The sequence below is a fragment of the Pteropus medius genome, unplaced genomic scaffold (genome assembly GCF_902729225.1).
Source record: "Pteropus medius unplaced genomic scaffold, Ma_sr-lr_union100, whole genome shotgun sequence".
NCBI classification, from domain to species: domain Eukaryota; kingdom Metazoa; phylum Chordata; class Mammalia; order Chiroptera; family Pteropodidae; genus Pteropus; species Pteropus medius.
Window position 1 is genome coordinate 1565107 of NW_024340697.1, and position 22484 is coordinate 1587590.

At 40.4% G+C, this 22484-nt stretch overlaps 2 protein-coding genes across 4 annotated transcripts in view; one reads left to right on the top strand and one right to left on the bottom strand.

Moving 5' to 3' along the window:
• The window catches only part of GPM6B (glycoprotein M6B), a 146428-nt gene extending 132635 nt beyond the window's left edge, over positions 1-13793 (top strand). For 2 of the 3 annotated variants that reach the window (XM_039873721.1, XM_039873703.1), the window contains exons 3-7: positions 1008-1164; positions 5568-5739; positions 7759-7832; positions 8545-8610; positions 11715-12820. In XM_039873721.1, the coding sequence (XP_039729655.1) occupies positions 1008-1164; positions 5568-5739; positions 7759-7832; positions 8545-8610; positions 11715-11864 (619 nt within the window). In that variant the 3' untranslated portion in view covers positions 11865-12820. Of the gene's footprint in view, positions 1-1007; positions 1165-5567; positions 5740-7758; positions 7833-8544; positions 8611-10218 lie in introns of all 3 variants that reach the window. The other variant, XM_039873713.1, reaches the window with a different exon arrangement.
• Positions 13794-17868: 4075 nt separating this feature from the next.
• Positions 17869-22484, bottom strand: part of OFD1 (OFD1 centriole and centriolar satellite protein) — a 49998-nt gene continuing 45382 nt past the window's right edge. Inside the window, exon 22 of the mRNA XM_039874278.1 lies at positions 17869-17879. Within this exon, the coding sequence (XP_039730212.1) occupies positions 17869-17879 (11 nt within the window). The remainder of the gene's footprint in view (positions 17880-22484) is intronic.

A 22484-nucleotide genomic window follows, 5' to 3' on the forward strand; every position in this document is an offset into this window, starting at 1 on the left:
TCCACCAGACTGAGAAAGGCATGAATTTTTATGGAATAATAGAATCACGTTGGAAGAATCTTGAGGGAATTTTAGTCTTTATCTTTTTTTTCATCAATGACATTCAAAGAAATGAGCAGGGCAGGGGGTGCTTTAAGGACAATCAAGCAGGACAAGGCACTCATCGAGCACAACTACATGCAAAGAAGACCAAGAAATATTTACCACGACTGAGCCTGGGAAAGGTGTGTTGATTTAATCAGCTAGTGAGCTCGGTAAGTGGCTCTCAAACTTCCAGGAATCTTGAAAAATTCCCCACGCTCACGCTTCACCCAGACCAATTAAGTCTGGGGATAGCAGCCAGGTACCGGTATTTTTTAAAGCTCCGCAGGTGGTTCCAATGGGCAGCTGAAGGTTGAAGAACAGTCACAGGGGTTCCCGTGAGCCTTCATACGATAAAATCAGTTGTGAGTTAACATTTCGTATCAAACCTACTTGACATATTATCACTTGTGTAGTGAGGCTCTCAATGCACACAACACCTGCCCAAGTTACTCCTTGGGCAAAAAAGCACTGAGTACTAACTTAGGGGTTTTAGCAGAATAACATGAACCACTGATTAGTGGTTGGGAGACATTCGATATGGCAGAAGGAGCATGTTGTCCATTGGACCAGTTTAAATGCTGGCTGTGCCACTAACTCTGTATCCTCAATGCCTGTGTTTACTTATGTGCAGCATGAGGATTCTAACCCTCACGGCACAGGACTTGGCTAAGTATTAAAAGGTTATGACTGGGCCCCCAGCCCCGAAAGGAAACCCCTCCCTCGTCTGGGAAGGCTGTCCACCTCAACGGTGGGCTCGCCTTGGAAGAAAGGCCAGAATTGCGGGGCGGTGGCCAGGGGCGCCTGTCGGAATGCCCCGTGAGCCCACGGAAGCCATCGCCCTGTGTCCTCCCCCCAGAGGCTGAAAACGTGTTTACCACCCGCCGTGGATTAAACTTTTCAGGCTCTCTTCTTCCTTTCCACAGGATCCAACTGATGCAGTATGTCATCTATGGAATTGCATCCTTTTTCTTCTTATATGGGATCATTCTGTTGGCAGAAGGCTTTTACACCACGAGCGCAGTGAAAGAACTGCATGGAGAGTTTAAAACCACCGCCTGTGGCCGATGCATCAGTGGAATGGTGAGTGCGAATCTCGGCTTGTCCGATACACAACCAGAGCCACACCTCTATGTATTGCTTTGTATGTATTGCTCTGTAAAAGCTACGAGCTAATTGGGAGTGGATGGAGAGTCCACACCACAGATACAGGCAGATCTTACGGAGATCGCGGGTTCGGCTCCAGATCACCGCAGTCAAGCGAGAATAGTAGTAAAGCGAATTGGAATCTTTATGGTGGGGAAGCTCTTGCCTTCGATTTGTAAAAAAGACATCTGTGAAGCACTGTAAAGCCGAGGCATGCCTGTAGTGTTCTTACTAACGTAGAGTTAGGAATGTGAAAATACCTTCAATACATTAGCGATAATAACTGAAATGGAACATTTCCCTTATCAACATATAGGTATTAAGGGTATTGAAGACTTTTCAAATACAAAGTTCCCACTATGAAAGAAGATAACTTTCATACTGTCTCAGTGTTCCCCTTCATTTGTCTTTGAATATGGATCCTGGCCATAAAGACTTACATGTATCATGACAAACTGGCATAATCCTTCTGGAAGTAATTCCAAAGCACTTCTAGTAAGCAACTACCTGGGGACTTTGGTAGTCATTGAGGATGCAAAGATTAAAACACAGGCTCATGGCTTCAGGAAGCTTATAGTCTAAAGAGAGGCGTTAGCACACTCTGGCCCCTGGGCCAAATCCGGCCCGCTGTTTTTGTACAGCCCATGAGCTAAAAATTGCTGTATATCTTTAAATTGTGGGGGGGATAGACAAATGAATAACATGACTTGTGAAAATCATACGAAATTCAAGTTTCGATGACCATAAATAGTTTTATTGGCACCTAGCCACATCCAAGCGTTGACATATTGTCCATGTCCATGCTGAAACAACACAGCCGAGTGGTCGCGACAGAGACCGTAAGTGGCCTGCAGAGCCTAAACTGATCCCCATCTGGCCCTTTGCAGACAAGGCTTGCTGACCTCTGGTCTAAAGAGCTCATTAAAAGGTAGGGTTATAAAGTGCTGTATCACAGAGGGAAACTCAGAGTGGGGTTGAGAGGCTAGGAGGGAAGGGGCCTTTATAGAGTTTGATTTGGGTCACGTTGGATTTGAGTTTATAAAGGCCTGTTCACGCCGAAACACCTCCCAAGCATCTCTGTCAGTTTGGCATTAGAAGGAGTCGTCAGGTGTCAAGAAAACAGTTTGGAAGTAGACAGAGAAACGCTACCGCTGGGGAAGGAAGGCTAGGCTGGCGGGTGAAGGCGCTGGCCCTCCGTGGAGGGACACAGAGGCCCTGGACGGAAGGCTGCGGGATCCCTGCTGCGTGGGCCACACCCTGCGCTTTCTACCCCCTCCCCCCGGGAAGAAGGGATAGACACTGGCTTAAAACAGATGGAGAGCCTAGTGTTCATAAAAATCCTCTTAAAGGAGGCGCGTGCATTGTTGCGTACTTCTTTGTGACTAGGTGGGAGCCTGGGCACGAAGGGTCTGTGATACAGTGTATATCAAGTTTCTTAAGGTTGGCGCGATCCTTCCCTGGGTGCATGTGTCACTGACAGCTGCGCCTCCCAGGAGGGGACCTCGGGTCCTAGAGAAACTGTGCTGAGATACGCTGGCCCTGCTGCTTCTCTGTCTGGCCCTTAGTTCCTGCTAAGTTTCTGAGTCCTTAGCTAACAGCCTGGGAACTACAACAGAGATGTGTGCAAATGGCGGTAGGGCACAGGGACAGTGGTGCTGGCGCTGCACGCAGACCTGGGGAGGGCGTTGTGGCAGGCGGGGTGGAGGAAATTGCTCCATAGAAGATCCGAGAAGGGGAACCAACATGAGCAGGGGAGAGGCCCAGAAAACAGGGGTTGCTCCAGGGAGCCAGCGGTGCACCCCGGATGGAAGGGTGGAGCAAAGGAGGATGGAAGCGACACTGCTTGGGAGCGGGGACAGGAAAGGCCTTGCGTGCCAGGCCAGGAATAGACTTGGAAGACAAAGACGAGCAGAGACGGATACGATCATGCACATCGGAGCGAGACCTCCAAGTGACATGCAGGGAGGGTGGAGGGAGGGAGGACAGGTCAGCAAGAGGTGACGGCAAGGCTCATGCTAGGCAAAAGCGGAAGGCTGAAGTAGGCCCCAGTCGTGGACTGGAGGACGAGGGACAGATTCAAGGACTGTGGGCCAGACTCGGCATATGGAAGGGAGCACAGAGGAGGAAATGAGTGCCCAGCCTCTGGCTCGCCACGTGATGAGGCTGCCCGACAGGAGCGTGGGGAGTGAGGGGGACAGGATGGAGACCTGCTTTCTGTGTCATGTGTCAGGCTTGATGTGCCTGTGGCCGGTACCCAGCTGGAGTTATCTAGGGTGTCACAGAGACTTGGGCTGGGGTTTCTGGGAGCACTCTGGCCTGAGATGGCAGAGCTGTCTGTGTGATAGCAGGCATGAACAAGCTTACCCCAAGGCTTCTGGCCCAGCCCCCGTTGCTGGGGCACCCCGCAACACTTTCTGCCCCGCTTAAATGGATGTACTCCCAAATACACTTTCAAACTTCTTGAAAAAAACTTCAGTGCCTCTGTTTACCTTGGAGCAGGTGTTAACATCCGGGGAGTGGTATAGAATATGGGGAGCTGGTACAGGAGGCAGGGGGCGCTTCACCCGGAGCCGGTGGGAGGCTGCTGTGGGCTGCGGTGTGGGTGTGTGTGGGGGCCCCTGTGCCACCGTGCCGAGCTGGAAGACCCCTCCCCTCACACACATGTCTCTGACCTGTTATATAAGTTAGGTTTCATCTGAGAAAAAAATCTGTTCTAAAAAGTTGAAAAGCCAGTTGTGCAGCGAGACCTGGGCCGTCTTCATCCATGTCCTCACTGAGCACCTGTTCCCTGCTCGCTGCGGTTCTGATACGTTCAAGGGGAATCACTGAACAGACCCGCCTTTGAGTGCGCGAGGTGATGGGAAAGGTTGTCTGAGGTGAGGATAAATGAGCGCTGCCCACCACCAGGCCTTGCTCCGGCTGGTCCGTTATGGGCAGCCTCTGCCCGGACACTCACTACGGACGCAACTCTGAATGCTAGAGGCTGCCATGATGGGATGCCCCCACGGGCTCTCCCAACGGGACACTGGCTGCCCTCGTGGGCCCTGACCGCTGTGGGGAGGGAAGGCTCACCGAGCAAAGAAACAGCAGGCCTTTTTCCAGTCTTCGTAGTGTTATCAGAAAGTTTTCTTCTGACGGGCAAGAAAAAGAAACCCTAGTCTGGAGTAGCCCATCCATAAGCATTGGGGAGGAAGGGGCTGTGAAACTGTTGAAATTTGCTTCTTTGAATATCTTTAGAAATGCAGATGCTTCTAAAAGTATAACTGGCCTTGAGATAAACCAAAATGACTTGTTTCCGCAGTTTCCTGTGGTGACCAACAGGAAGTAGCCTGTCTGAGCCTGAGCCCCAGGCCAACCTGGCACAATCCAGGTATTTCCTGCAGTATGGAAAGTCAGATGGAACCTTCAGGTCCTCAGCATCAGCTTGAGAAAATAAAAGCCAAACTAGAATTTCAAAGCTTCACCCACATACTGTGTGGGTGCACATTCTGAAAATATAAATACCACAATGTTTTTGAAACAGCCTTTTAACGTTCTCTGAAAATTGGTAGTCAAGGCAGGTTAGGAAGAAACTGAAGCAATATGATTATATTCTTCCTGAAATCACCCATGGCAACGTGTGGGTGAACACGATGAAGATTTTTCCCTAAGCCAGGGCTTTGCTTGCAGGGCTGCTGTGAATCTTAAAGATGAAAAAACCTGGAGGGAAATAAGAATTTCATCAGATTTACTGCACATTAAGCTTGTGTTTAAGGCTATTTTAAACTCTTAATAAAGGTTCAAGCATCTAACACTTCATAATTTCACAGGATCATGAAACTAGGGAAATGCCTTTTGAGAAAGGGCTTCCTGTAGCAATTGCTATTATACCACCCATTTATTATGTAAAATAATGGAAATCTGGGAATATGAAGTTATAATTCATGTGACCTGTGAAACCATCCAGACACCAGCCCACGGTAAGTACAGAACTGATGTTTAGAAAGAAAGCCACGTGGGAGGTCCTATCACTAATTAGCTCTGTGACTTTGGACCAGAGAGATCACCTCCTGGGGTCTCAGGTCCCTGTTAAACTAGGGACCTAAAAAGTCCCTGAAGTGGCTTCCAGTAGTAAGTCTCGATTCTACAGCTCTAGAGAGTGTGACTATCCTGCCCCGGCCGCCAGCCCTCGATTTTCCTCTCCCTTGTCACTTTGCCTTGTCGCTATTGAGTCCATGCAGTGCTCTAAATTGAATGCATCCCTCAGTTCAGTACCAGGTCAGAAATCGAGAATCATTCCTCCCAGGGGATGCGCCTTAATGGGTTCAATGACAATTTTCTCTTTCTCATTTTTGGCTTAGTTCGTCTTCCTCACCTACGTGCTGGGCGTGGCCTGGCTGGGCGTGTTTGGTTTCTCTGCGGTGCCCGTGTTTATGTACTACAACATATGGTCAACCTGTGAAGTCATCAAGTCACCCCAGGCCAACGGGACAGCTGGTGTGGAACAGATCTGCGTGGATATACGGCAATACGGTATTTCCTTTTAATCCCCCGGATTAATTTTTACTCTCTTGTGCGTACTTCTTAGTTTTGCACACTTAGATTTTAGTTGTTACATGGCCATCTGTTTCATACATTCTTCTGTTGAAATACTGTATACGTTTTGCCCGAATACACTCTGTTTTCTGAACAGAAAGATCATTTAGGCTCTTAGTTGCTAAAAGGTGCCATTCAAAATTTTGTTATATTTTCAAGTTAGAAATGTAGTAAAAGAAACTTTATAATGCAGTTCAATCAGAAAAAAAGAAGTCTGGATGTCATCTATAAAAAGATGACATAGTTTTTCTTCAATTTCTTTTCCGTTTTGTACCATCCAACTTTCCATCCAAGATATGCACTATATAACCCAATTAATTCGTATGTCTGTTCGACTCTTGAAAGCAGGTCTTTTTGAAAAGACCAATTGTTGAAAGTTCATCTATACTGAAAAACACAATATAAGATCCAGATGTATTTTTAAAGTCATCACAATGGACTCTATAAAATGGCTGTTGGAAACACGTTCACACATATTTTCAAATGAACAAGATCCTCAATAGGCAGCTCAGGTTGGTTCATTCTGACAAGCCACAGATGGGGCCGTTGCTCCTCCTTCCTGTTCATTAATTTGACACTTGACTTTCCTGCTGAGTGAGAGAGGAGAGCATCCTAAGTAAGGAGTTTAATTAGTTCTTCTAGCCAAGATGGTAGGAAATCCTGTTCTTGGCAGAAATAATCAGGCGGGGGAAAGCTTTTCATTAGAATCGAAGAAGAAATAACTGTTCTTCCAGCGCTTTTCTAGAGAAATGACTATTTCATTTGTGCTGTTTGTTTTTCCTGTGTGGCTTATCACCAGCCTCTTACCTTACCACATCATAGGAAACGTGCCTAAAACTGCCCATCAGGCTAATAATCTCTTTTCATAAAGACCAAGGCTCAACCACACTGCTCTTTATAATGGATTGAAAACAGAGCCTAAAGTTGATTTTTAAAATATTTGTAAATGAATGTCTAAATGTATATCATTTCCCTATTAAATATTTTCACTAAAAATTTTCGGTTATCGGTATCACATCTCTTTATATCTATATTTGAAATCCCTGGTGTCACTGACAATTTAGGGACTTGTCATTTCCCATTCTCCTGAAGCATAAAGACTTCCTCTTGGCCCATGGCAAGGATGAAAGGAATAAGGAAATTTTTTTAAATCTTCCTTCCTTACCTCCTGAGAGAAGTATAATTTGAGTGTTTAATATTTAAGCACTCACCTGTGCATTCATGGCAAAAAGAGCAGCAGCCCACCTTGGGCGGTGTCACAGCGGGGGAGGAGGGGGGCATTGGGAGGGTCAGGGTCACTCGCAGGCAGAAAGCACAGACCGTGCTGGCTCCATCTGTGGTGAACAGTGTTTTCAATCCCAAACTATTTCCAATACATTTATAAAACTCAATAAACATGAATATAAAAGCAAAGACATACCAAATACAAGTCCAAATTACATAATATAAACATAAATCACTGTCAAATTGCCATGAAACTTTCTGAGCACAGACTCTCGACTTCGGCACTTATAGCAAACCACTAACAAAGACCTCAAGTGCAAGGCCGCAGACCAGGAAATTCACGGGGAAATGGATTTGACCTCAGCGTGTTGAAACGCTTTATGAGGGGGTCGTCCTGCAGCTGTCTAACTATAGTTCATAAATTCACATGAAGGAAAACCTAGCTTTGAAAAATCAATGTTTCCAGATACCAGCTCAACTAAACAGAGCATAATTTGCAAGCCAAAAAAAAAAAAAAATCAGGTTAAGTTTCTTACAGACTGCTTGACTTTGCTCTTGCCCTGTTGTCTAAATAGGACTTAACTAGTCTGAAAAGCCCATTCTGCAGAGGGCAGATGAAGAACGAAATAAATAGCTGTGTTGTAACTGGCACCCACAGCGCTGAGGGCGGTTGACTGTGGGGCACTGTAGTTTGCATGTGTCCCTAACATTCTATTGGGCTTCACTTCATAGGTATCATCCCTTGGAATGCTTTCCCGGGAAAAATATGTGGTTCTGCCCTGGAGAACATCTGCAACACAAATGAGGTAAAGCCCTCTCCTGCCAGAGATTTGCAGATTCTTCTCTTTCCCCTTCAAATGGTTTTTCAAAGTAGAACATCTGTCCCAGAATAAATGTAATTTTCATAGGTCTCCCTGAATTTATATATAAAGCAAATTTTTATAAATCAAGTCACAGATAAATCATTTATATTTCCAGAGTGATTTACTGTTATTCCTCATTCGCCCTTAGTTGGCACTAAATCCTAACACGCTCCAGTGTAAAATCTCTTGGCCCCAGAATATTTTTCGGGCATTGGTTTAAAACTGTTTATAAAATTCTTAAATGCACTAGTGGGAGCCACATATTTAAGAGAATCCTAATATGTGTTTGGAAAGCGATCGGTGACTGAAATAATCAGCCCCTACCAACCTGGCTGGTCAGCTTGGATACCCCCAGTGTGGACTGGCTCAGAGCAGGGGCTCCCAGCCTCGGCTGCAGCTTGCAACCATCGAGGAGCATTATGATATAGTCATGGTAAAGGCTCAGCCTCCAGATGCTCAGATTTAATTGCTCTAGGGGGCAGCCTGGGCATCTGAGAGTTTTCAAAGCTCCCCAGGTGATTCCAACGTGAGGCCAGCGTTGCCAGCTGGGCTTGCAGAAAACAGCTATAGAGGAAGATGACTCTGCCCACTGGAACAGGTGTAGGCCATTTCATTACACACGAAATGCTTACGTCGGTGCCCTCTTCTCTCCTAGTTCTACATGTCCTATCACCTATTCATTGTGGCCTGTGCAGGAGCTGGTGCCACCGTCATTGCCCTGGTGAGTAATGGCCCGAGGTCTAGCTCCCCGCTCCCAGCAGTCTCTATAATGACAGATTTCCCTTCCAGCAAACAGCCCTGGGACTCAAGGTTGATTAAATTTCACCTGTGTACACTTACCACATATCTAGATTGCAGGAAGTACTAGTTGGCTGTCTTGGCACCGGCTGCAGGTAATGTAAATCGGATTCTGGGGGAAGAAGAGAGGGTGCTAGTATCTTGAACACCTATTAACTAGGACTGGAAGATCGTGTTATTGCATATTTAGCCCTTACTGTCATGAATTCAGTCATGGACCCATGGTCACGTGAGGCATTGCCCATTTCTTTGTCAAGAAATCTCCATTTTTTCAAAAATGGAAATATGCATATATACATCCATACGTGTACAGTTGATCTTGTTCTGTGCAGTAGTTATGCTCTGTAAAGCCTCCAATGCCGAATTAACGAATACCAAGCCATTGCTCCTTGGGGAAACAGACGGCGAGGTTTCTGCGAGCCTCTGGTCACAACATTTTTTGTCAAACCAATCAATACATAACCTCGTTTTGTGTGTTTCTGTTCAAAGACACCAGATATAGTGTATCCTGCCGATTCACTAACACGAACTCGTGGGCAACAGCACTGAGACTCGCAGTGAATGCAGCTCATTTAGCACACACATTTTCTAAGGTACCTCAGTCTTCCTGCGCTTAAAAACACCAGAGAGCACTTCAATTAGCGAACATTTAAGGAGTAAAATCACAAAAATGCAAAAAACATGGCACTAAACAGGCTGCGTAAAGGACACTTGCTTACAGACTAAGAGCTGAAACAAGAAGGCAGTGTCATCTCGGTTGACTTCAGCTGGGAGACTTAGCTTTTTCACAAATGACCGTGAAGTTGCTGAGTATTGATTTGGGGGGTCACAAAGAAATTCTGGCACGTAGGCAAATTCGCAAATATGGAATCTGTGAATGAGAATCAACTGTATACATGCACACGAGTATATGTATGTATGTATGCATGTATGTATATATGTATGCATGTATGTACTTGCATATAGATATGCAATCTGGGAGGGCTTGGTTTGTGATTTCAAGAAATCTAAGACTGGTAGAACGAGGGGGACATCTGTTTCATCTGCTCTGAAAGAAGTCATTCGCAGGTTTTCCAGCCACTGACTTATTCCCTCCCATTACAGCCCATGAAAAGAAAGCTGTTACATCGCGGTGGTGGCCCACTCTCCAGGCTGCTGCCTGTTCTCTTGGCCACATAATAGGCAGGAGGAGGACAACTGCTGGGAAAGATGATGGGAAATATAGGGCATTTAGCTTCATCTCTCCATTGCTGCTGACCCCAGCGCTCTATTCTGTCATTCTTTAAACATATCCAAGTCTTTTTAATAAACGTACTGAGGGCAGAGCCAAGGACTGATATTGTATATGTTAAATGAGAAAAAGTTTGTATGTGCTAGACTTGAAAATCTTCCACTGTGATTATAAATGGGGTAAAAAGGAACACCTTAGGCCGAGTTGGCACCCTGCCCCCCCCACCCCAAGTTTAGAAGTGTCATGGCACCGGCCCTCACTGCCTGTATCTTACTGTCCTGTTTTGTTCTCTTCCACCAGCTGATCTACATGATGGCTACTACATATAACTATGCGGTTTTGAAGTTTAAGAGTCGGGAAGATTGCTGCACTAAATTCTAAGTTGCATAAGGCCACTAAGGAGCTTTAGAGAGCTATACGATGTAGCATGAATATCACTGACACCCCAGACTAAAGCAGAGTCTAGGTTTCCGCAGTTTTGTACCAGTAATTTGTAAATAGCTTTAGTCGACTCATTTCGCATGGTAGATTAATAAGATGACTTACCGTACATGAATTACAAAATTATGAGATCTGGCTATTTCCACATATTGAAAAGGATTCAGTTATTTACTGACATTGGTGAGCACCCATTAAAAAATAATTTTCTTAAACTTTGAGCAGTATCTCTGAATGAAGTATTAAAACTTTGAAATACCTGCGTTTTCCGTTATTTTTGCTGGCTTGATAACCAAGTTGAAATGATGAAAATGAAAACAAGTGAAGATGAAATGGAAGAGAACCAGCTTAATCTGGATTTTTGTCAGACTCCTGGAAAATATTTTAAAAATAGATTCTAAATTTGATTTTTTTTTTATGATTACATGGTTCACCTCCAAATAAATGCCCCTCAAATAAGCCAGATGAAAATGTGAAGAAAAATAAAAGCCACCCATTAACACAGTCCTTCCTTTCAGAGCCCACAAAATTGATAACCTTCAATTGTTGTTTCGGTGAGTGGTAACTGATTCCTCAAAGCCAGTTCTCAAACTGCACGTAAGATTTTAATGGAAAGAGAAATTGTTCCTGGATCTGAAAGTCTCAAATATGTTGAGAAGGAAATATAAAATCTAAGGAAGTTGAGATGTAGATTTTGCAGGAAAGATGAGGAAAATAAACGGGAAAGGAGTGTTTACCACATCGACTGTAAAGAATAAGGAGTTTTATGTTTTGTGAAATGAAATAATGGCAGTTATAAAGTGGAAAATGTAGTTTCATTACTAAAAGTTTGTTAACACAGAGACTGCATGCTTTGCTTACAGTTCTTAAGTTTGGTTTTGACATTCACTTAATTTTACATGTTAAATACGTAGTTTTTTATTATTTACTCAAAATAAACATTGTTCACACTCTTAGGCCTTCAGGGGAATTAATTTTTTCCTCAGATAGGAAAGACCTTTGCACCACATTTATTTTTGAAATAACCACACAACGTGTTTCTGAACTTCTGCATTAGTTTTAAAAATTACTCTCAAAATGGTAAAAAAACACCCTCTTGTATTTTTTGCTTTTTCTTAACAATAACTTCGGCCATTTTTTCAAGTTCACTATGTTTGTATACTAACTTTTCTTCAGCCTTTTAATATTAAGCCTACCAGTAGAGCATGCTTTCAGTATCTGATGCCTCTGATCGCAGAATGAGTATTAATACAGAATAACCCTCTCCCCATTTACAGTAAAGATTGTCTAATCTGCCTAGCAGCTTGCTTTGCCTTCTGACATGCTCACTAGCCATCATGCTCACCCTTCTTTTCCAGATCCACTTCCTCATGATACTGTCTTCTAACTGGGCTTACTTAAAGGATGCAAGCAAAATGCAGGCTTACCAAGATATCAAAGCAAAGGAAGAACAGGAACTGCAAGATATCCAGTCTCGGTCAAAAGAACAACTCAATTCTTACACATAAATGTTTGCCAGAGTGCTTCAGCCGACGAATTTACAGCTCTGACAAATCATCAGAGAGCTGCCCTGCAGTGCAGATGTGTATCCCACCAAACAAACTAGTGTACAAGTACAAACACTTCACTGTCTGTCTCGAGCTGCCGGGATATATTTCTAGGAAAACCTTCCAGTAGGTAAATCTTTTGCTTTAGAACAGATATTGGAGGTTTTATGCTAGCCATTTTAAAAGGCAACACTTTGACAAAACGATTGTTCATCCTTTTGAAATTTGTGGCATGTTCATATTTATTGCTAGAGCAAGCCTACCAAGACAGGCAATGAGAATATGGCATACTCCTTGATAGGGACCTGTGATGTGCCGGCATCAAGGGATGTGACCATAAATTCATGTATGCCATCTGTCCTCAAATAAATGTATCTAAATAGGAAATAGAATGGAATTGGTGTGAATTTCCATTTCTGACAGCAGACATTTATTCAGCTGTGGCTCATCAAAGATAATATGATTCTCACAATTGACCAGGGCACATTAATTTCATAATCCAATCAGAAATCTATTTTTCGATAATGCTAAAATGAGCTACTATACTGCTGCTACACCTGCCATTGAAGAAGCTGGATTCTGGTTCATTGACAGGCTTCCAGAATCAATTTTATAAAAGATCTCATTTTAATAAAATGACCCGCTTGTCATCATTCTTCTTGGGAAATAAATGTCAGCTCTGCCTTAATGAGTATTTGCTTTAAATTTCTAAGAACTTATATTACAACGGGAGACCCAAAATCCTTCATAGAATTTTGTTCCACAAATGCTTTTCTTAATTAAGAAGTGTTACCTTATTAAAATGACCACCATTCTAAACCATTTTTATGTGGTCTGAAAAGCGAGTTTACAGTTTCATACCAACTATCTAAAACCTAGTTACAAATAGGCCACAGACCTCCTACTTTTATAGACTTGAATACTTAAGTAATTTAAATTAGGGTTGGTATTTATTTCACTTTTTCTTATCTAAATCTTAGTTTCCTGGAATAATAAAAAAAAAGTCTGATAAACAGGAAAAAAAAAACTAACAAAAAAAAAAAACCTGCTTGCGTTAAAGCCATTTTCAAAAGAAACTTGCCTTCTAAATCAGTGTGTTCCAGAACATTAAGTGACTATAGATATTGGGTATTAGTGATGGTAATCTTTGTGTTGTTCTTTATGAAATGATACATAGAACTGTTGGGTGCATCAGTGCTTTTTAAAAGGGGCTGCGTAATATAGGGTTAACTATGTATATTCATGTTAAGAATTAACTTGTGGTTTGGCTGTTTCCTGGATTTTAAAAACATACATGTGCAGAAATGTATTAAAGTGAAAGGAAGCATACCTTTGTCAAGACGCTATTAAAATTAAACATCAAGTATAATATTTCATCTGGATTCTTTTTGTTGCTGTTGTTAATGCCTAAAAATGCCCATTTGGATCTTGATTGTTTTCTTTTTCATTGGGAGAAGCTCTCTTCTGCGTAGAACAGTTGTTCCAGAATAGCTTGGTGATTTGTTCTCCTGTTGCATGACAGACTTACATATTTTTTTCCAGCAGTGGAGGTGCTGTTAGAGTCCAGTGTTCTAGAAGAAGCAGTGTCTAAAGCCTAATTTTCCTTTTCTAATTCTGGTAGCTATTACCAAGAATTTTTGAAAGTTTTGTTTAAGTAGTCTAATATTTTTTATGTAAAGAGCATTAAATTTTGCTATGTATAAATTTTTGTAACCTAACAGTGAATCAATATTTTCTATCAGTGCCAAGGGCTTCCTGTAGTTCTATTCAAGTGTTACAATAAATATTTGTAGATAATAGTCAATACTTGTGTATGCTTATTTTAAAGATCTATTGAGGTGGAAATAGTTGTGGATGTACTAAGAGAAATTAAATAAAATTATAGCTTCATTCACTTGCCTTTTTACCATACATAAATACTATCTTTCTCTGTCCTCAGTATTGGTGTCATTTTTAAATAGTATGCATAATCAAGATTTCACATTCATATGGAAATAAAGTTTCTTTTAAGCGAGAGCGATTTGAGAAAATAGTGTCACCCACTGGGCTATATTTTATATAAAGTGCCACTAACACCTTATAGGTCTCTGTGAAAAGTATAGAATTTTGCTGACCAACTTCAATGAATGAAAGCACTAGTCCTATGGGATTAACACAACTTAAGTTTGGGGGGAAAAAAAGAAAAAGAAAAAAAAGAAAAACGTTTGGGAAAGTATAAATAATGAGGAACCTTCATAAGGGTCCGTGTGCCATTGGCTATTTAACAAACCCGAGGTATAAAAGTCTACTGAAAGAAGATTTATTCGGGAATATTTTTTTAAAAAGATCTAGATCTAATAGTTATTTTTTAAAGCAGTGGAGCTAAACTCGTTACTTGGGATTTCATTTTATAATCTGTTTAAACTACTTTGTTAGCATGATTATACATTTGGATTTTTTCCAGCTGACCTTTTTAATAAGGACCAGATGTTGTCACTGTGGACACAATGGCATTTCTAAATGAGGTGCTGCCTGCGGATCATCACCCTTCATACATGTCCAGCAGGAGAACAACTGAGGAGCCCAATTAGAATGCTATTTGTCACACTACTTGACACCTGTTTGTGTAGCATCTGGCAATTATTTTTTAAGTTACATGAATCACCTGATTAAACTATGTGTAAATCATGCCTAGATAAGATCACATGCAATCTCCTAAATATCAACAGTAATCCTGCCACAAATATAAAAATCTTTAGAGGGTAGAGCAGAGATTGTTCCATTTCTCTTGTTATACCATGTGAAACTTAACTTTCTTAAGAGATAAAGAAAGTCAGAATTTTAGGGGAAGAATTTCACAATAAAAATTTTGAAACAATCCTTTTAGTGCTTTTTAATGTTATGACAGCCATAACATTATGAAATTTAAAAGAGGCAATCTACTTTATCGGTATCCTTTCCTAAGTCATGGCATCGTTCCCTAGCTAGTGCAAGGCTAATCTGTTCTCAAATGTTTATGAAAAATTATAGATTTTACTTAAGGCCAACTTTTTCAAAATGAATATTAGGATGAATAAAACTACAGAAAGTTTTGAGGAAACAAAAATAGAAATGGAGGTAAGTCAGGTTTGACAAAGAACATTCTTTTTCTAAACTGCCCCCCAAACTTCCTCACTGTTTTGCTATTTAAACGTTATTTTACCCACCTGGGGAAGACGTTTGCTCGGGGGTGGGGGGTGGGGAGGTCTAGTAGAGGCAGAAGCAGAAGAGGCTGCAAGGGAGGGTCTTGATCTGCAATCTGTATTCATAGGCATTCTAGATGATGTGCCATCTGAAATGCTACAGAAGAAATGACTTATTTTTCTTTAAATGGACTCTGCCCTGGAGTATTAAGAATATTTAGAATTTAAGTTGACGGGGGATGGGGTCGGGTGGGGGAAGCTATAATCCCAAGCCAAGCTAGAAAACAAAGTATACAATGAGTTATTTAAACAAGGGCTTTGAAAATACAGGGTGAGGAAAAGCTGAGTAATATTAGAAAGTATTAAGAAGTTATTTGAGGGTTCTGGTCCAAGATGGTGACATAGGAGGCCCCTGAACTGAACTCTCCTCTCCCAGACACACTGAACGTACCACTACACATGGGACAATTTTTCCTGAAAGAAATCCAAAAACTAGCTGAGCTACTTCTTAGGTATGCAGTGAACAAGAAAATACATCAAAACAGGTAAGACAGGCTGAGACATGCTCTTACCATAAACTCCATTCCCGCACGCCACCATACAAGGAGGTGCCTCCCAACACCACCGTTCTCCCCAAAGAGCAGAGTTTGGAACCCATGTCTAGTGCTCCAGCTTCTAAGACTCTGACCTGAGGGATGGGTACCCAAACACCTAGCTCTTAAGTCCAGCAGGGCTTGTGTCTACCAGACCCACAAGACTAAAACAAACAGTTCTGAACCAGTTCCAGAGGACTCACCAATTCCTGCTCTTTCCCTGAAAACGATCTATTTGTGTATATTAAAAGTTGCTGCCTGAGAGTCAGGCTTCTAATTTACCACATATCTAGGGGCTGACTACCATCCTCCCCAGAGACTGGGGAGGCCAGTGGATGCCTTCTGCGCCTGCTCCAAGTCACCAGTACCTCCCAGGAAGGAGCGTATATACTCAACTATGCCCCAGATATAGCAGCTGCCACCCAAAGGACAGATCCCTGGACTGCCTGCCTCTGACACCCAACGGAGCTTACAGTCACAAGTCCCATAGGACTGTAGCAAAGAAGCAGTTCTTAACAGGTGCAGGAAACCCCACCTGGGTACCCCCACCATGGCTATACACCCAGGCCAAGTGCAGAGGGATTAGGTGAAAATGCCCATCTCCCAGGAAGGGGCCTAACAACAGTAGTCCACCCTTATGCACCGGTGATACATTCCAAGACCCCCAGTGGATGCCTGAAACCGTGGAGAGTACCAAACCCTATACATACTATGGTTTTTTCTATACATACACACTTATTATAAAGTTTAATTTATAAATTAGAAACAGTAAGAGATTAATAACAATAATAATAAAGAACAATTATAATAATATACTGTAATAAAAGTTATGTAAGTGGCTTCAGGGCCATTAAGTAAAATAAGTGTGGCTTGAATACAAGCATTGTGATACCGCGACTGTTTATCTGATAACAAAGGTGGCTACTAAGTGACTAACAGGCAGATGGTGTATACAGCATGGACGCGTTGGACAAAGGGATGATTCACATTCCAGGCAGGATGGCATAAGATTTCATCACGCTACTCAGAACATGCAATTTAAAACTTATGAATTATTTCTGGAATTTCCCAGTTAATATTTTCATTGGGTAATAAAAATATTGACCATGAGTAACAACCTGCAGAAAGCAAAACACTGGATAAAGGGAGACTACCATACATAGTTTCCCAGCTGTTGAGAGTCCAGCTTCCAATCAGCCTGCATCTAGGTGCTCCCTGTGATCCTCCCCACTGGGACATTGACCAGTCTTGATATACCTTTAACTACTGGGCGGCACCAAGAACAAAGAAGAAGGCTCAGACAATCACAAAGGTTTGAGATGCAACCAAGAGCTTGGGCTGGGCTGACTGACACGGTTCATTTCCTACACAAGACCACTCTGTTAAAGACCGGGACAGTTTTATCTAATGTGCAGACACCAACACAGAGTCAAGGAAAACAAACAATGGAATATGTTCCAGATAAGACAAAACTCCAGAAATAAATGGAAATAAATTACTTACCTGAGAGTTCAAAGTAATGGTCATACAGATGCTCACCGAGGTCAGGAGAACAATGTGTGAACAAAGTCAGAATTTCAATAGAGAGAAAATATTTAAAAGTACCAAGGAAATCAGAGAGCTGAAGAATACAATACTGAAATGAAAAATTCTAGGACATGGACTAGAGACTAGTGGTTACCAGAGAGTAGTGGGGAGGAGGGTGGGGGGAAGTAGACAGGGTAAAGGGGGTCAAATATCTGGTGATAGAAAGAAATCTAACTATGGGAGGTGAACACGTAGTGTAAATATATATGCCTTACTGTTAAAGTGTATAGCTGAAACTTATTGGACTTCGTTAACCAATGTTACCATAAATAAATAAATAAATAAATAAATAGAAATCTAAATATGTGGTTTTACTACCAACTAAAGACTAAATTCCTTCTAGCTTGCTTACTTTTTAATTTCCAGAAAATCCATATCAAAGTATTTTACCTAAAAATCTGTATAAAGGGTACACTGTACTATATTTTTTATTCTTTGGGATAGTCAAGTCTGAAAAAATTGCTATACTAACTTAGATATGTGTATTTTTGGTCTGAAAGAGAATAAAGTCAAATTTTATAGTGGTGAATTTTCTTGCCAAAATAGCCTGGAGCAATGGTTTCACAGCTGAATTTCAAATAAAGTGATGTAACATTAACCAAAAATAAAATTTTATTGAGGGGTTCAACAACGGACTAGATCACAAGAAAAAATAAGCAAGCTTGAAGACAGTCCAGTGGAATTCATCCAGTCAGAGGAGAAAAAGAGTAAAGAATGAATATATATATAGAGAGAGGGAGGTCCATGAAGGAAAATAGAAAGGGGCAGAAAGAGAAAGTTCATTCAAAGAAATAATGGCTGAAAACTTCCCTGATATGGGGAGAGAAACAGACATCCAGCTCCAGGAAGTCCAGGGAGTTCCAAAAAAGATGAATCCAAAGGGATGCACATGAGACACATTATAATTGAATTGTCAAAAGTTAAAGAGAATCTTAAGAGCAGCAAGAGAGAAACAAATTGCTACATACATGGGAACTCCCATAAGACAATGAGCAGATTTTTCAGCAGAAATTTACATGAAATTTTGCAAAAGAGAACGGCAGGATATGTATCCAAACTGCTGAAGGAAATAAAACCTGTCAACCAAGCATATTATATACCTGGCAAAGCTGTCCTTCAAAATTGAAGGAGAGATCAAGAATTTTCCAGACAAGCAAAAGCTGAAGGAGTCATCACTACCAGACTGGCCTTACAAGAAATGCTAAAGGAGTTCTTCGAGCTGAAATAAAAAGACACTAATTAGCAACAGGAAAACAAACAAAATAAAAAAACTCACTGATAATGGTAAATATATATTTAAATTCAGAATACTTTTGTAATGGTGGGTAAATCACATAACTCTAGTAAAAAAATTAAAAGACAAAAGTATTAAAAATGACTACGCAATTGTTTGTTAGTGGATACAAGGTATAAAAAGATGTAAACTGTGACATCAAAAACAAAATAGGGGAGAGTGTATAAGAGTAGAGCTTTTACATATGTTCAAAGTTAAGTTGTTATCACCTTGGAGGAGACTGTTATAAATGTTTTATGTATGCCCCATGGTAATCACAAAGCAAACACCTACAGTAGATACATAAAAGATAAAGAAATCTAAGCCTACTGCTACAGAAAATCATCATCAAATTGCAATGGGAGAGAACGAGAGAACAAAGAGATTACAAAACAACCGGAATATTAACAAAATGGCAACAATAAGTCTGTACCTATCGATAATTACTTTAAATGTAAATGAACTCAATTCTCCAATCAAAACACACAGAGTAGCTGAAAAGATTTAAAAAACAAAAACAAAAAACAAATATGCTGCCTACGAGATACTCACTTTAACTTTTTAGCTTTAAGGATACACCAGACCGAAAGTGAAGGGATGGAAAAAGATATGACATGCAAATAGAAGCCAAAAGAAAGCAGAGGTAGCTATATTTACATCAGACAAAATAGGCTTTAAGCCTAAGACTGTAACAAGAGACTAAGAATATTATATAATGATAAAGGGGTCAATTCATCAAAAGGATATAACATTTGTAAATATGCACCCAACATAAGAGCACCTAATATAGAAAGCAAATATTAACAGATCTGAAGAGATAAATACACAACAATACAGTAACAATAGGGGACTTCAATACCCCCACTTTCAACAATGGATAGGTCATCCAGACACAAAATCAATAAGGAAACACTGGGTTTAAACAACAATTTGGATCATATGACTTTAAACATTTACAGAATGTTCCATCCGACAGGAGCAGAATACACACTCTTCTCAAGTAGACATGGAACATTCTCCAGGATAGATCATACGTTAAGCCACAAAACAAGTCCAAACAAATTTAAGAAGACTGAAATCATATCAAGCATCTTTTCCAACCACGACGGCATGAAACTAGAAATTACAAGAAAAATGGAAAATTCACAAACATGTACAGATTAGACAATGTGATCCTGCCAAGAAATGGGTCAAAGAAGGAAGAAAAATAAAAAAAAAAAAAGCAGCTCGAGACAAATGAAAATGGAAACACAACATACCAAAACTTATGGGGTCCAGCAATAGCAGTTCTAAGAATGTTTACAGCAGTAATCGCCAACATTAAGAAACAAGAAAGATCTTAAATATACAACCCAACTTTACCCCTCAAGGAACTAGAAAAATAAGAACTAAGCCCAAAGGTAGCAAAGTGAGGAAATAAAAATGAGAGTAGATATAAATGAAATAGAAACTGAGAAAACAACAAAATAGATCGATAAAACTAAGAGCTGGTATTTTGAAAAGATAAACAAAACGGACAAAACTAGCTAGATTAACCAAGAAAAAAAGGGAACTCAAAATTATAAATCAAAGAGGAGACATTACAACTGATACCACACCAACATCAGGATCATAAGAGACTACTATGAACAACTGTATGCCAGCAACTGAACAACCTGGCAGAAATGAGTAAGTTCTTAGAAACATATAACCTTCTAAGACTGAATCATGAATAAAAATCTGAAGAGATCAATTACTAATAAGGAAATTGAATCAGGAATCAAAAATCTCCTAACAAAAAGGGTCCAGGACCAGAGATGTCTTCACTGGTGAATTCTACTAAACATTTTTTTTAAAGAATTAACTCCAATTCTTCTCAAACTCTTCCAAAAATAGAAGAGGAGGGAACACTTCCAAACTTAACCTCATACCGAAATCAGACAAAGATGCTATAAGAAAACTACAGGCCAACATCCCTTATAAAAATAGATGCAAAAATCCTCAATAAAATATTAGCAAACCAAATTCAACAGTACATTAAAAGGATCGCACACCATGATCAAGTGGGATTAATGAAGGGATGCAAGGATGGTCCAAATCAAATATGATATGCCATATTAACAAAATGAAGAATAAAAATCATACGATCATCCCATTAGATGCAGAGAAAGCATTTGACAAAATTCAACATCCTTTCATGATAAAAACTCGCAACGAACTGGGTAGAGAGGCATCCTGCCTCAACACAACAATGACCATATATGACAAGTCCATGGCTAATGACACACTCAACAGTAAAGTGTCTCTATTTGCAGATGGCACGATATAATATATAGAAAATCCTAAAGACTCCACCAAAAAGTAAAAAACTATTAGAACTAATAAATGATTTCTGTGAAGTTATAGGATAGAAAATCAATATACAGAAATCAGTTGCACTTCTATACACTAACAATTAACTATCAGAAAGGGAAATTAAGAAAACAATACCATTTGCAATAGCATCCAAAATCATACAGTACTTAGGAACAAATTTAACCAAGATGATTAAAGATCTGTATACTGAAAATTATAAGACGCTGATGAGAGAAATTGAAGACACAAATAAATGTAAAGATATTTCATGCTCACAGACTGGAAAAATATTGTTAAAATGTCCATACTCCCCAAAGGAATCTACATATTCAATGCAATCCCAGCAAAATTCCAAAGGTATTTTTCACAGAAATAGGAAAAAACAAAACAAAACAAAACAAAAAAACACCCTTAAATTTGTCTGAAACCACAAAATCAAAATGAAAGAAAACCCAAATAGCTACAGCAAATTTAAGAAAGAACATAGCTGGAAGCATCACACATCCTGATTTCAAACTATGTTACAAAGCTATAGTAATAAAAACAGTATGGTATTGGCATAAAAACAGACATACAGATCAACAGAACAAAATGGAGAGCCCAGAAATAAACCTACGCAAATATGGTCAATTAATTTACAACAAAGAATATACAATAGGGAAAGGACAGTCTCTTCAATAAATTGTGTTGAGAAAATGGGATAGGCACATGAAAAAAAAATAAAACTGGACCCCTATCTTGTACCATACACAAAAATCAACTCCAAATGGATTAAAAACTTGAACATAAGACCTGAAACAGTAGAATTCCTACAGGAAACATAGGGGGTAAGCTCCTTGACATCAGTCTTGGTGATGATTTCTTTGGATGTGACACCAAAAGCAAAGGCAACAAAAAGCAAAAATAAACAAGTGGGACTATATCAAAGTAAAAAGCTACACTGCAAAGGCATAGGACCATCGATAAAATGAAAAGGAAACCTAGCTAGAACAGGAAAAAACATTTGCAAACCATATATCTGATAAAGGGTTAATATCCAAAATATATACTTATGCAACTCAATAGCAAAAACCAAACAATCCAATAAAGAACTGAACAGACATTTTCCTAAAGACAACATATAAATGGCTAACAGGTAGATGAAAAGGTGCTCAATATCACTAATCGTCAGAGAAAAACAAATCAAAATCAGTGAGATATCACCTCACACCTGTTAGGATGGCTATCATCAAAAAGACAAGAAACAACAAATGTTGACAAGGACGCGGAGAAAAGGGAATCCTTGTGCACTGTTGGTGGGAATGTAAATTGGTGCAGCCACTATGGAAAACAGTATGGAGGTGCCTCAAAAATTTAAAAATAGAACGATCATATGATCCGGCAATCCCACTTCTATGTATTTATCCAAAGGAAATGAAACAGGATCTCAAAGAGATATCTGCACTGCCGTGTTCACTGCAGCATTATTCACAGAAGCCAAGATATGGAGACAACCTAAATGTCTATCAAGAGATGAACGGATAAAGATATTATGTGTAAATACGTAATGGAATATTATTCAGCGATGAGTAAGAAGGAAATCCTGCCATTTGCAACAACATGGATGGACCTCGAGGGCATTGTGCTAAGTGAG